At 36.6% G+C, this 15,369-nt stretch overlaps 1 protein-coding gene and 1 long non-coding RNA gene across 49 annotated transcripts in view; one reads left to right on the forward strand and one right to left on the reverse strand.

Annotated features, from left to right (window-relative positions):
• The window catches only part of LOC144293771 (uncharacterized), a 583,355-nt gene that overhangs the window by 470,651 nt on the left and 97,335 nt on the right, over window positions 1-15,369 (reverse strand). For 22 of the 24 annotated variants that reach the window (XR_013361068.1, XR_013361061.1, XR_013361060.1 and 19 more), the window contains 2 exons: window positions 7,770-7,855; window positions 3,089-3,166 (listed from right to left, as the gene is read on the reverse strand). This is a non-coding gene — a long non-coding RNA (uncharacterized LOC144293771). The remainder of the gene's footprint in view (window positions 1-3,088; window positions 3,167-7,769; window positions 7,856-15,369) is intronic. The other 2 variants (XR_013361104.1, XR_013361085.1) reach the window with 1 other exon arrangement.
• The window catches only part of LOC144293718 (uncharacterized), a 110,185-nt gene that overhangs the window by 54,215 nt on the left and 40,601 nt on the right, over window positions 1-15,369 (forward strand). For 2 of the 25 annotated variants that reach the window (XR_013361017.1, XR_013360999.1), the window contains one exon: window positions 475-493. The exons of 22 other annotated variants lie outside the window; for them this stretch is intronic. Coding sequence is in view for 1 of the 3 variants with exons in the window: in XM_077864766.1 (XP_077720892.1) it covers window positions 475-517 (43 nt within the window). In the remaining 2 variants the exon portion in view is untranslated. Of the gene's footprint in view, window positions 1-474; window positions 527-15,369 lie in introns of those variants that run through there. One more of the 25 variants, XM_077864766.1, reaches the window with a different exon arrangement.

Raw genomic sequence — 15,369 nt, forward strand, 5'->3', positions numbered from 1 at the left:
CTTTTTGTTAGCCTTGTCATGCCTTTAAAAATTTTTTGTAGGATTAAAAACTATCACTTGAGTCTCACTTGGTCAAGTATCCTGTTTTTTTTTTTTTATGACCATTTTTCTCTGGCATCTTACACACTTTTTGTGTTTTTTTCATAGTGCATAACCATACCAGTTTAAGAAAAATTGTATTCACTGTTTGGCTGATACAAATAACAATGTATTGGGATCCCTGGGTGGCGCAGCAGTTTGGCGCCTGCCTTTGGCCCAGGGCGTGATCCTGGAGACCCGGGATCCAGTCCCACGTCGGGCTCCTGGTGCACGGAGCCTGCTTCTCCCTCTGCCTATGTCTCTGCCTCTCTCTCTCTCTGTGTGACTATCATAAATAAATAAAAATTTAAAAAATTTTTAAAAAAAAAACAAATAACAATGTATTTTAACAAAGATGTCTTCTTTCTGTCTCCCTCCTGGATAAATGAAATATAGTAACCCACACCTGCTTCATTCAAGCCAAGCAATGTGGAACTGAAATTTAAAGGTATCAAAATATGGCATGCATGTTATTGTCCACCAATATTCAAGTTTTCCCTCACACTCCTTGCCCCCTGTTATTACATAAAGCCACATGAACTATGGTTAGAGCCCATGGTCTATGGAAGGAAACGGTATGGGCACCTTCTAAATCAAAGCATTTCCAAATCCATCTGGGAACCTTCAACTCTCAACCTCTGTCAAAGAAGCCTCATGTTTCAGATAGTGCAACTACAAGATGCAGAGCCTCCTTTAGCCTATGATCCTTTGTGACAGTAAGGAGGAAAGCCCCACTCACTCATGTTAGACTAGTAGCATAAGCTAGAAGTTTCACTGCAGTAAGTCGCTGAGATTTTAAAATTGTTTGTTATATAGTTCAGCCACTCTTACCTGAATAAAAAAGAAAGATATATATATTTAATTATGGTAATAATAATATTAATAATATATATTTAACAATGATTCTGATTGCAAATCATTTAGTAATTAGTTGTCCTAACCTTATAAAAATAATTATTTTCAAAATTAAAGAAATTTGGAGAGAAGGTTGAGGACATACTGAAAAGGTAGAAAACAAAAAACATTGTATAGGTAAATGAAATAATATCCATCTGAGATGAAGTCAGACAAAAATTTAAATTTATGCCACTGATTCATAACACACATAGAAATGAAAGCAATATTCTAGGTTTCACAATACCAGAGAACACACACCCTTGTTCAACATTAATGGATATTGTATACTATTACACACTATTATTGTTTGTATAAGAATTCTAGACAGATGTTCACCAGCTGACAACATAACTTTTGAGAATGTCAAATAGAGACCATCTGAGATAGCAGACTGTGAAAATGACACTCTACATCAGTGGTTCTCAAACTTGAATGTGAGTAGGAATCATCTAGGGATTAGGTGAAAAATGCAGATTCCTGAGCCCTGTCTCTAGGTGTTTGTATATACTATGTCTAGAGAAATTCCCACAAACTGGCAATTTTAGCAGAAATCCCAGGTAACTCTGATATAAGAAGTCCATGTACTGTAACTTTGAAAAAAGTATCCTTTACTAGGAGCCCATTAGTAACCTGCTCCAACATAAACGTAAAACATACTTTCTACACACACTCCGATGTTTGCCCTTTCCTTTAAATTTGTTTTATCAGAGTTAATTTTAATATTAATTTGGAGATTTTTCTCTCTCTTTACATGGTTTCTTACACTTAAACTGGTATGTACATAATTCTTCCAGTAACTTGAATGTTTATTTGATTAAGAAGTTCAAAAATATTTTTCTAGGGGTACCACAGTGGCTCAGTGGTTGAGAGTCTGCCTTTGGCTCAGGTCATGATCCCAAGGTCCTGGGATCAAGTCCTGGGTCAGCCTTCCCCAAGGGACTCTGCTTCTCCCTCTGCCTATGTCTCTTCCTATCTCTCTGTGTCTCTTATAAATGAATGAATAAATAAATAATCTTAAAAATATTTTTCTAACAAGTATATATTTCTATAAAGATGTGTTTTCATTTTTACTATTAGTGATGGCTTATTTTAAAGAGTTTTATTATTTCTTCAATGAGAATAATCTATTAAGACTGTCATAAGGATTAAATGAGATACCATATTTAAAAGAATTAGAAGCATGTTTAGACTATCCCAAGTCTGAATAATACTAGATATTATTATTCATGAGAATATAAGTCTCGGGATCCCTGGGTGGCGCAGTGGTTTAGCGCCTGCCTTTGGCCCAGAGCATGATCCTGGAGTCCCTGGATCGAGTCCCACATCAGGCTCCCTGTGTGGAGTCTGCTTCTCCCTCTGCCTGTGTCTCTGCCTCTCTCTCTGTGTGTGTCTCTCATGAATAAATAAATAAAATCTTTAAAAAAAAATTAAAAAAAAAAAAGAATATAAGTCTCATGAGAAAAGAGACTTCTTATGTTCTATTCATTTCTTTAACTTCTGCTCCAACCATAGAGGATACTTCATAAATATCTGTTGGGTGGATGAATGCAGGGATGGATGAATAGGACTATAAAATTGTTATTACTATCACCTACTTGGGTGGACATCATTTAAAAGTTCAAGACTTAAAACCTTGCATCATTCAAAAGTTCAAGACTTAAAACCTTAAAACACAGGCTGTTTCAACATCTGCCTTCCTTTTCTGGCCCTCCTCACTCTCATCCTTTCATTTTCACTACCACAGCCAATGCACATAGCCCTTTATCGTCCGTAGTTCTCACAGGTTGGCATTTCAGAGTTGCCTCTATCTAGACTTCTCTGAAGTGGAAAGACTATTGCTCAAACCTAAGACATTGCTCAGCATTTCAGGATCCACACATACAAGGTTAAGAACTAGCGGGTCCAGGTCCATAGCCTACATGTACCAGGAATCCATGAGGCCAGCCACCCCCTGCATGAAATTAAACAATCTCTGGTAGTGGACGCAACAATTGTAAACTGGAAATTGGGACACACAGCATGCTCCTTAGACCATGAGCCTACCACAACCTGAAAGAAAGATGCACCACCACAATCAAACCCAGCATGAGAGTGTCAACAATGATCTTTGTACCTGTGAGGGATAATAAAGTTGTACAGAAGAGAAAACAGTAGCTTAAATCTTTTCCAATCTTCTATAGATGCCAGGCAGCTAGATTAAAAGAGATTGTGATTAAAAGAAAATGTATAAACCCTTCCAAAAAACCATATCAAATGCTTACTATAAAACACTGCAACATATCGTCTAAAGAAATTTTGACTTGCAAGACAAGTTACAACACATCTGCTAGTAATTATTACAATGATTTTATTCCCTAATTTTGAATAATGGCCATGTTCCTACCTTTTAAACCACACAGATATACATTGTACATGACATTAATGTTACATTTGTTTCTCATTATACGTGTTTCTCATTAACAACTAATTAGTCTTGATTTTTCCCCTTAAATTATGTAGTATTAAAAGAAATAGACCTTAAAAAATGTCAACAGCAGTCAGAGTTAAGTCAATATTAAAGAAACAAACAGTGCTGACCTATAGTTAACCTTGCAAGCAAGAGTAAAAATTGACCAAATTGCATGTTTAAATTAACCAAAAAAAGAGTGTGAGGAAAAAAAAAAAAAAAAGCATGCTTCTCACTACATTTTCCTTTGTGGAGAAAAAAAGATTAAATATACTATATTTAGGATGAAACTGGATGATATTCAATTTGAACCACCAAAATGTTTTTAGCCCTCTTTCCTGACTTGAAGATCTGAACAATATATGTTTCTTTAAAAAGAAAAATATTGCTTTCAATAAATCATGCCACATTAAAAAAATTAATAGATAAAATGTTATTTTTATCTTTTTAATTCAAGTATAATTAATAGTTTTATATTAGTTTCAGGTCTACAATATGATTTCTCAATTCTATGCATTACTCTGTTATATGTTAAAAATGTTATTTTTTAAAAGATTTTATTTATTTATTTGAGAGAAAGAGGACGAGGGGTTAGGAGGGACAGAGGGAAAGAGAGAAGCAGACTCCTCAATGAGCAAGGACCGCTCATTGTGGGGCTCCATCCCAGGACCCTGAGATCATGACCTGAGCTGAAAGCAGATGTTTAACTGCTTAGCCGACTGAGCCACCCAGGCACCCCAAAATGTAATATCCTAACCAAGTTAGAGAATTCTAAAAATGTGTTGGTATGACAAAACTGGAAGAAGAAATGTTATTCTATTTTTCTGTTACAAATTCTAAAATGTTATGTTAAAATAAAGGTTATAATATTCATCCAATCTTTTAACTCTGATGCCTGACTACAGGCAATTTAAAAATATCAGGTGATCCCAATGATTGCATGTCTAGCCCACTAATAATTTTCAATAAATTTTAAAATTGTCCTAATTATTTGACTAGAAGCAGAATAGTTCTAATTATTTACCCAGCCAGCAACACGGCATCATGGGAAGAGATGTCTATAATTATACAGCTTCCTGCAGTGTGAGAAGGTACAAATTCCACACGTCCCAGATTTACCCTCTCCATCAAGGGTTTATAGTAAAATAGTCCTGACATTGACGTCTCAAAGACCCAACAGCTGAAACCACGTTAACAAGGTATTAACACTGCAACATGCTCCATAAACTGTTACCAGCTGGAACAGGGGGTGAGTGAGCTGAGGTCTGGGAGCAAGAGACTGAAGAAAAGAAAGAAGTCATTTCACAGCGGGAAGGGACAGGAAACACAATAAGAATATTAATTTAGTGCGGGTTCTTTTTTGTATCATTGTTTTATTTAGGGAACAAAGTCTTACAGAGAACAATGTTCCAGTAATATATTAACTACTCAAACCGTTCGGAGATATTTTCTATTTTCCCTTTCCATGAATCTCGATTTGGAGTTGGGGAAAGTTAAAGCTGCACTCATTGTTGTTGTCTGAAAAGACTTTTGAAACTTCTGTAGCAATAATCTCCTAGATGTTTTATGAAAATAAAGAAAAAAGAGGAGGATAGAAAAGAGAAGGAACTCCAGCATTGGAAACTTGAAGCAACTAAATTAAACAGATCAAGTAGTCTTAATTCTAACCATGACTACACCAGTGTTTCTCAGACCATCATGTGCAGGAGGATCACCAGGAGATCATGCTGAACTGCAATGTGCTGATTTAGTAGGTTGAGAATGGGGTCTGAGAGTCTATATTTCTCAAAAGGTCCTCAGTGACCCTGTGCTGCTGCTCTGTGGGCCCCACTTTGAGCAACAATGACTTAGATTTCCCTGCATGTTGACAGAAGTTTCTACTAAATGGATTCATTCAAACAAAAATTGTAATTGGACTCATCTGCTCTAAGGTGTCTAAAGATGACTTAATAACTGGCTTTACTTTGCACCTTCTTATTATTTCTCTTTAGTATACTCTCGGTCATATCCTTCACAATTCCTAGCTGCACTCCATGAAACCATGGAGTATTTTATTTTTGCTTTCCTTACATCTCATATATTCTGCATATTGGTTATTTGATTATTGTTAAAACACTTAAAACATATTTCCTACTGTAAAAGGAAAAAGGCAGTATCAGGCCATCAGACAATCAGGTAGCAGGCTTACTAACAAGCCAGCATTGGCCACACCTTAGGAAGGTAGGTTGCCAGGCCAGATGAGGTCTTCAGAACCAAGAAAAACAAACTGTATCCATATGTGGCAGAAATCAGATTTGGGGTGCTGATTCTTGTTTCTGCTAAATAACCCCACAATAAAAATACCAACAGCAGCCAAATGCCAACATTCATTTACTATGTCCTTAATAAAGACAAGTTGCATAATTCATGTGTTATCTCTATACACCTTTTGTATATAGAATACATGGAGGAAAGATTTTTAATGTAGCCTTTCTGCACAAAGTGAAGTTTGGATAAAAAGCAAAGAAATTAACATATATCTAGATCTCAGGTATACTATGTCTGCTTGCACAATAGAAAATGCTGTTTAATAGTAGACTTGAAAAACCACCTTGAGTGGTGCCTGGGTGACTCTGTGGTTTAAGCAGCAGACTCTTAGTTATGGCTCAGATTATGATCTCTGAGTCCCGGGATCAAGCCCCATATAGGGCTCCATGATCAGCATGGAATCAACTTGAGATTCTCTCTCTCCCTCTCCCTCTGATCCTCCCCCTGCTCTCTCACTCTCTCTTTCTAAAAAATAAATAAATCTTAAAAAAATAAAAGAAAAACCTTGATGGAAAGCCCTATTCTCATGTTTTTGTGTAATCCCAAAGATTCAGAACTGTAAAGTAGAAACTCCCCTAAAAGTAGTAAGAAATAGTTGAATGAAATAACTAGTAAGTAGTAACAATGGAAAATTGGGAAGCTGGAAAAAGGCTAATTCCACATGAATCCAAATATCCAGTCTTTTCACTGGAAATAAATAGGAACCCAAATAAGTGTTTGATCAGAAGTTGCAAAAACTACCACCTGGTCATCTAGCTTAGTTTGCCAGCCAGTTATTTTGGTGCTCCATAATCACAAACATGATACGAAAGCTAAATGGAGGAAATAAACTATTGCTATTTTTATCTATTTTATTGTTATCAAAGATTAATGAAAGATGTTATGGACAAAAACTGGTAAGAAAAGAATAAGACTACATGACAAACTAAATTTAGAAGACTGAATAAGGAAAAGGAAGCACATTAGTAAGCATGGTGAGCCATGAATAGCAGAGAGGCCGCTGTGATGGAATTTTTCTGCCAGAGAGGTGAAGGGCAGATCGAAGGAAAGACGGAGAGAAAGGATTCATGTGTCTGAGCAGGGATGAAGTATGATAAAACTACTAACATGAAGGAAACGATGGCAGAAAATATAATATTCTAAAATATTAAAACGTGAAATCAGAAATCCAAACTCCTGAAGATTTTATCCTAAACAAAATTTATGTATTAATGCAAGGACTACAACAGGGAAGGGGGAAAAATACAGTTGCATTGCTTTTGAAAAATTTTCATCACATAATTTAGGCAATGAAATTCTGTGAAATTTAACAAAGCAAGATAACTTTGAGTAAAATGGTGTTCATAAAGGTAGCTGAGCTAACCTCTATTAAACTCACTGACACTGTAGAATCTAAAGAACCATATAATCCAAAGAATCCATCTCACCAACACCATATCACTCCGAAGATATACTGTTTTCATAAATGTGGATGGCAGTAGTCACAGGACACTGTCTAATGGTATGCTTTCTTTTTATTAAAACCACAATTTAAAATACCACCTCAAATGGACAACCCAAAGTCTAGGTCTAAAATACAATCCTACTTTTGGACGAATGAATACATTTCCAAACCAAAATTAATTTAAAATATTAGCCCTAAATAGATCATTACTGGCAGTTGCTGTGCTAGCTTCGGCAGCACTTATACTAAAATTACTGGGAGTTACTTTATTTTTCTGTGATGTAATGTTCTCCAAAAGAAATGCATTACAATAAAAGATATATTTAGGATAAAATTGTTCACTTTTTTAACACCCCTGCCGCTTTTAAATGTATCCCTTCTTAATACTTTTTAATCCACTCATTCACTGAAAAATAAATGGAGGGTGCCGCAGGGGAGCCTCGTGTAGTCATTTAATTTTAGTCTTACAGTGACATCTAGTGGTGAATAGTAGCTAATCTTTTCAATTAAGTATAAAAATAGAAATTTCTGCATTGAATATGAGAGGTTATTTCAATGAGTATATCCCATTTCTATGTAAAAGCACAAAGCCCTTACCTGACTCTGTTTCCACCATCCTGTGTTTTCTTTAGGAGACTTAATTTTGTAGTTTTTAGCACCTGATTGCTGGCTTGTCTCTCTTCCTTACATGAGGCAAAAAAAAAAAAAAACACACAAGTTCAACCCTCATGTTTGCTCTATTCATGCTCTTTACCCATTATTGTTCTTACAGTACAATGAGGATGATTCTAAATAAATACTCAATGTGTGGGCAAATTTTTTTGAATACACATGTGCACCAAATCTGCCTAATGGCAAGCTCTTTCACTTTCTCCCTCCTCGTGATTAACTGAGCAAACCTAGACAGATTCCTTAACCTGTCTCACCCAGCCTTTCTGTCCTTGGCTTCACCACACTGTGAAAGTTGAGAGCTTGAAAATTGAAGTCAAGTAGATCTGCATTTTATTCCTGTCTTAAATATTATCCATGTGGTCAGGAAACAGTGTTTAACCTCTGCAAATTTCAGCTTCTTCATTGAAGAAATGAGCTAGTCCCTACTACACAGGAATTAAATTAAATGATATATGAAAAGCACCATAAAGTCTGGTTCATAGGAAAGAATGTGTTTGGCAATTTGCCTTCTTAACTTTCTTCTGCTAGATTCACAACCGGTCAAATGTCCTATCAATTCCCAAACATTCTTTATATACTCCAAGCCATGGAACTTTACTCATGCTGTTCCCTTTGCCTGGAATACTCCTTCAAGATTTAACTCAAGTGTAACATCCTTCATGAAGACTCCCTCAGTACTGCTTCTTTTGCCCTAATATTGCCTTTCTCTGGTTTGGAGCAATGCCTGATTTCTCGACATGACTTACCTAATTTCACTAATGCCCCTTCCCCACTGGATTTTAAGATACTTTAGGAGAAGACTTTATACCAGAGTAAAACACTGAACAATTTCATATAATAGGCACTCAGTAGTCACTAGCCTTTTACAACCTTGACAATGGGAAGCAGATAAGCTCAGAGGTGTAGTGATTCCTTAAGCATGAGTGTGACTCTCTAGAGTCACTCCACAGATCCAATTTTATTTGACAAAAATAGGATTTTCAAATAGTTGAATAAATGAAGAATAGGTGCTTTCAACTCATTATTAGTAGAAACTTTTCTTCCTGACTCCTCCTTGTTTTCAGGTAGAGCCCTCTGGTAGCATGCCTCGCTTCTTGCCCCATTTTCATTCCACAGATTAGGAGTAACTGACTTGCTTAGTGGGTGGTGTTAATTTACGGACTTCTATAAAGAATGGAAAACAGGGATTTTCTTTCCTGATGCCCTGAACCAATGCAAACCAGGGATCCAGGCAAATGGAACTCCACTAAACAGGGAAGTTGTACTTCCCTCCCTTAAAGTGTGCTATCCCAAGTGTTATAATCCAATGGGGAAGGGGCAGATGTGAAGAAGTGTCAATGGATCATTTCCAAACCACTTTTCCCAAAAGCTTTGTCAGAAAAAAAAAAAAAAAAGAAAAAAGAAAAGAAAAAAAAACGTTTTAAAATCTGTATGTACCTACCCTATGTTGAGCTCTCGACTAAATTCAGAGGAAGAGTATCAAATTAGCTTTTTTAAACCCTAACAGGTTGCATCCATGACTTTGACATCTTCTATTTCCTGCTTGCCCCAGAGACTTTAGAACAAAGTACCACAATTTTAAATAAAGACAGGATCTGACCCTGTCTTGCTTGCCTCATCCTACTACTCCCAGCCTTTCTAAATTCAGCCTTCTTCTCAGGGTGCTTCCTAACAATATGTAACTGAAAGGCTCAAGGAAGCACAGGCCAGAATTGTCAAACTATAGTGCCCCATCACTCTGGCAAGAGAAGCGGGTTTTATGGCAGCATTTAAGCACAGGATATAAGGAAGAGCAGAGTCCTTTCTTAGAACTGGGCTGGCAGGAAGGGATTCTTACTAAGCTAGGATTGCTAAATCTAGAAGTTAAGACTCTGGGCAACCAGCAGGCATCTTCTCCATCATTTGAAAAGGGCTTGTGTGTAGAACAAAGCCTAGTCAGAGACAAACAGAGATAAAAGCTAGCTAGAAAAGTAGAGTCCAGAGGCACTGAGACCCCTTCCAGGATGTTCCTTTAGCAATTCCTTCAGGCATGTGAGCTATTCCAGCTATAAGAGCCAACACATTTCCTTTCTGCTCCAGGTAATCTGAACTAAACTTTTTTCACATGTCCAAAAGAATCTTGAGTAATTTTAGGATTTCATCATTAAAAGTTCTTTAAGAAAAATAAAATAAAATAAAATAAGTTCTTTAAGGTCTATTACTATCAAAAAAAAAAAAAAAAAAAACCTTCTTCTTGAATTCTTTAAGCTGATCTAATGCTTAGAACCTTCAGTTTCAGGATGCCAGATGCTCCTACATAGAGAGCTATTGTCCCATGACAAGTGGAAAAATATTTAGTAGCCTAACACACCTGAGGAACTGCTATAAACTATCACAACTTTCCATTTAAAAACAGTACCAAATGAAGTTAGGATCCACATGAAATTTGTCATTAGTGTCCTAAAAATTCTTTTCCAATTACTCTATGTACTTTCAATACCTCATCAATATCATGCCTCGAAACATTCTTTAATATGCCTAATTCTAGGAGAAGTTGTGGAATAATAAAATGACTGCAAGCCATCTAAAATTCTTCCCCCAAAGTGTCCAGGAAGCTGAATAAAGTAGTAGTAGTGGAGTAGTAGTGGAGAAATCCTACTTTGTGTGAACCCTATCAAGAAAATTTGTCTTCATAAAATGTCAGGCACCTACTTTCTTCGGGGAAATAGAACTCAGAGTTAATGGGATTATAGAGAAACTCTTCCTCCAAGGTTTCTTGGCCATGTCTGGGTTCTCTCAGTAGCTGATTCTGTAGCCTGCACAAATAATGGGGCACTCAGCCTGGATGCATCACAGAAGATGAAGCCTCATTTATTTTTTAATTACCATGAAGTAAGATTGCTTGTAATGATTACTAATCATCTTACAGAGCTATAAGTCTGTAAATTTTTATTTTAAAATGCCTAATTCTGTTTAAAGAGAGGGTGTAGTTTTGTATTGCCACCTGTAGATCTTAGCAGAATACGTCTGAAGGGTTTACCCTGTGCTCATTGCTAGACGAGGCCCTTGGAAACATCCTAAGACACAGGTCTCCCTTTGGTGGCTCTGAGTATGGAGCAAATAAAGGTTTAGGGGTTTAAGGGCTGGAAACAATGGGACTCAGTCTAAAGAAACTGCAGGTGACAAAGGAGGGCTGTTGTATATAGGTTGTACGCTGGTAAGGTGGTGGTGAAATCTGTCCTTTAATTACTAACCAACCTGTGGGTCCTGACACCACTTTCTAATTGTCCCACCCAATGGAGGATCCCTTTTGCAATTTGTCTAGGAAAAAAACAGGATATACTAGAGGATGCCCTAGAAAATGACAGACCCAGGGTTTGCTTGCAACAGCACAAGCAAAGTTGCAGATGGAAGTAATCTGCTCCTCAGCTGACCTTAAAACTGAGTCTCCTAGACTATCACAAAGATTCTTTCAGAAGAGCCCTTGTGAAAAAGAATCCCATAGTTAAAAAGGCAAATGGAAATAACTTAGGTAAGTATAAGTAAGGTCACTAAAAGCTTACATATACAGGCGTCTGAGTGGTTCAGTGGTTAAGTGTCTACCTTCAACTCAGGGCATGATCCTGGGGTCCTGGAATCAAGTCCTGCATTGGGATCCCCACAGAGAGCCTGCTTCTCCCTCTGCGTATGTCTCTGCCTCTGTTTCTGTGTCTCTCATGAATAAATAAATAAAATCTTAAAAAAAAAACCTTACATCTAGAAAATCCCAATTATCATGACATTTTTTAATAAAGAGAAATTAGAAAAACATATGTATTTTCTAACTGGTAAAAACTTTATAGACATGTACCAGTTTTTGAAGGTTTTTTTCCTGTGTTTAAAATTATATATAATATATATTATTATATTACACATATATATAATTATATAAAAGCATATATAAAATACATATTATATAATTTTAAACTATATATATGATATGATAAACTATATATATATATATGATATGCCATGACCCAATTCTTGCCATATATTAGCCAATTTTTATGGTTAAGAAAAATTGACAAACTTAGAAATCAGGTTTTGTTTTTACTGTATAGTGGACAAGCATGTATTCAATGAAGTATAAAATATATGCTGAACCTGAATAGTAGAAATCTAAGGTATATGAACCTAACTTATAGAACCATATGGCTTGCTATACTATAATGAAAGCAATATTCCTATACCCAACTTAGGCCCTTACTTCAGAGAAGGACAATGTGGTATAGGAGAACTAAAAGATTGAAATCATTAAAGATGGGAGTGGCACCTCGAGGGCTCAGTCAGTTAACTGTCTGACTCTTGGTTTCAGCTCAGGTCATAAACTCATGGGTCGTGAGCCTGAGCCCGGCATCAGGCTCCCTGCTCAGCAAGGAGTCTACTTGAAGATTCTCTCCCTCTGCTCCTCCCACTACTTACTCTCCCTCTTTCTCAAAGTAAATAAATAAATAAATAAATAAATAAATAAATAAATAATCTCTTTAAAAGATCATTAAGGATGGGAATGTACAATGATACTTGAGAAAGTATCATTTCCTTTCACTTAGGAAAATGTTTATAAAATGAAACATACCCATTTGCTATGACCAGCCATTCCACTCTGAAGTATATATGCAAGAGAAATGAAAACAGCCACACAAGAACTTGTAGTGATTTGATTCATAATGGTCAAAAAGGACATCAACAAAGGACAAACAAATTATAGTCAGTACATCTGAGGTAGTACTCAACAATGAAAATACATGAGCTACTCATACAACAATATGGTTGGCTCTCTAAAACATACTCAGTGAAAATCTTACAAAGAGTGTAGATATGAATGATGCCATTTATAGGAAACTATAGAACAACACAACTAATCTGTCCTGAAAAAAAAAAAATCAAAACAGTAGGGTGTAAGCAGAGAATGACTGGGAAGCAGTGCAAAGGGAATTTCTGGGTGATGGGAAGTGGTTTGGACTACACAGGAGTATGCATTTGCCAAAATCATCAAATTATAAACTTCAGGAGAAAATTTCACTCTCTATAATTTTACCTCAAAAAATCAAATACTAGGGGCACCTAGGTGGCTCAGCGGTTGAGCATCTGACTCAGGCTGTGATCCCAGGATCCTGGAATGGAGTCCCACATCAGGCTCCCTGCAGGGAGCCTGCTTCTTCCTCTGCCTGTCTCTGCCTCTCTCTCTCTCTGTGTCTTTCATGAATAAATAAATAAAGTCTTTTTAAAAAAATCAAATACTAAATTCTATTGTTCATTATGTTAAAGTGCTTAGTAGGTAAGTGGTGCTGATTGGTACTGAAAATTTAATTTTGAAATACATCAAAAAATATAGGATGGATTGATGGATGGATACAGCCTCAGTTTTTAAAGCAACAATTAATGGCTATCAATCATCCACAATGAAGTAACCAATTAAGAGCAATTTTTAATTAGAATTTCAGTATTTACCAATCCTATTTGCCCTGTACTGTTGATTGTTGGAACTGTGGCAGGTCCCAAATCATATCCCACCTCTTGTGTGAATACCAACATCCACTCAAGGAGCTTTATGCCACATGTATGTCAGTCCCTTAACACTAAAGAATAACCCCAGGTCAAGGAGGATGAAAATTTACTCAGCTAATACAGAATGGGAATTTATCAAACTAGAAAGAACTATTCTCAAATTCTAAAATTCTTTTAAGTTAGGATAAAATAGTCCCTTGAGTCCTTTAGAACTGATTCTTAAAACAAAGGTCTGGCTCATTAAAAAAATTATGAGGACATTAAGATAATCTTATTTGTCTCCTTGGGAGAACTTAGGACTTCCCTCACAAATGCTAGCACAGTCTGTAGTACTGGGATGACATTTTTGGCATACACATCTCAACATTTGAAACTTTTTTTGTACTCAGCACAGGATATAAAGTTCACCTAGTTATAAGATCTTCGTTGAACCTTTTTTTCTTTCTTTCATGTCACACAAATAAGGACTGCAAACTTTTCTTGACTTTGCCTTCTTTAGGATTTATTTTATTCCAGAATTTAGAGAATGACTACTGTGTCATACAGAATTCCAACAACCACATCTGGTACAATGAATAAAATAATTTTATGAATGATTAGAATTGCCTTTGCATTGCCCTTCACCTGAAGCATTTCCCACTTCTCCAAGGTAGAGCAGTATGGAAATTGCTGGCATTTTCTCTTTCTAAAACCCAACCCCTTAATAATGTCTCATAAATCATCACAATTCTCAGCAGTCTTTTTGTAGGAAATATAGACCACTAAACCTTGTCAAAAGGAACCCAATCCTCCAATACAGACCACAATTCAGAATTTGTCCCAAACTAAGGATCTATTTTTATAATTCCTAAGATGAACCCAAGATGAAGAATAGAAATACATTTTTTTTCTACATGCTATTTTGAAGACTTCTTTAATCTGGCTCTAAAGGATTTATCTCAAGGGCAAACAAAACTGAAAGTTAAAACAAAATGGCACAATGAAATAACCACGTCGCACTAGTCAAAATGGCTAAAATACCACCTCGCACTAGTCAAAATGGCTAAAAGTCAAGTTAGGAAACAACAGATTTTGGCAAGGATGCAAAGAAAGGGGAACCCTCTCACACTGTTGGTGGGAATAAAAACAGGTGCAGCCACTCTGGAAAACAGTGTGGAGGTTCCTCAAAAAGTTAAAAATAGGGCAGACCGGGTGGCTCAGTGGTTTAGCACCGCCTTCCGCCCAGGGCATGATACTGGAGACCCAGGGATTGAGTCCCGCGCCAGGCTCCCTGCATGGAGCCTGCTTCTCCTTCTGCCTCTCTCTCTCTCTCTCTCTCTCGAATAATTAATTAATTAAAAATAGTGCTACCCTAAAAAAAAGAAAAAAATAGTGCTACCGTACAACCCAGCAATTGCACTACTATGTATTTATCCAAAGGATATAAAAATAGTGATTCGGGCTGCCCCGGTGGCGCAGCGGTTTAGCGCGGCCTGCAGCCCAGGGCGTGATCCTAGAGACCCTGGATGGAGTCCCACATCAGGCTCCCTGCATGGAACCTGCTTCTCCCTCTGCCTGTGTCTCTGCTTCTCTCTCTCTCTCTCTCTCTCTCTCTCTCTGCATCTCTATGAATAAATAAAATCTTTAAAATAAAAAATTAAATTAAATTAAAATAGTGATTCAAAGGGGCACATGCACCCCAATGTTTATAGCAGCAATGTCCCTAATAGAATAAAGAGCCCAGATGTCCACTAATGGATGAATGGATAAAGAAGATGTCGTATATACATACAATGGAATATTACTCAGCTAAAAAAAAAATGAAATCTTGCTATCTGCAACAATGTGGATGGAACTAGAGGGTATTATGTTAAGCAACATAAATAAGAGACGAATACCGTATGATTTCATTCATACGGGGAACTTAAGAAACAAAACATATGAACATAAAGGAATGGAAGGAAAAACAAAATAAGATAAAAATAGAGGGTAGCAAACCATAAGAGACTCTTAACTATAG

This window comes from Canis aureus, chromosome 2 (assembly GCF_053574225.1).
Source record: "Canis aureus isolate CA01 chromosome 2, VMU_Caureus_v.1.0, whole genome shotgun sequence".
Lineage (NCBI taxonomy): Eukaryota > Metazoa > Chordata > Mammalia > Carnivora > Canidae > Canis > Canis aureus.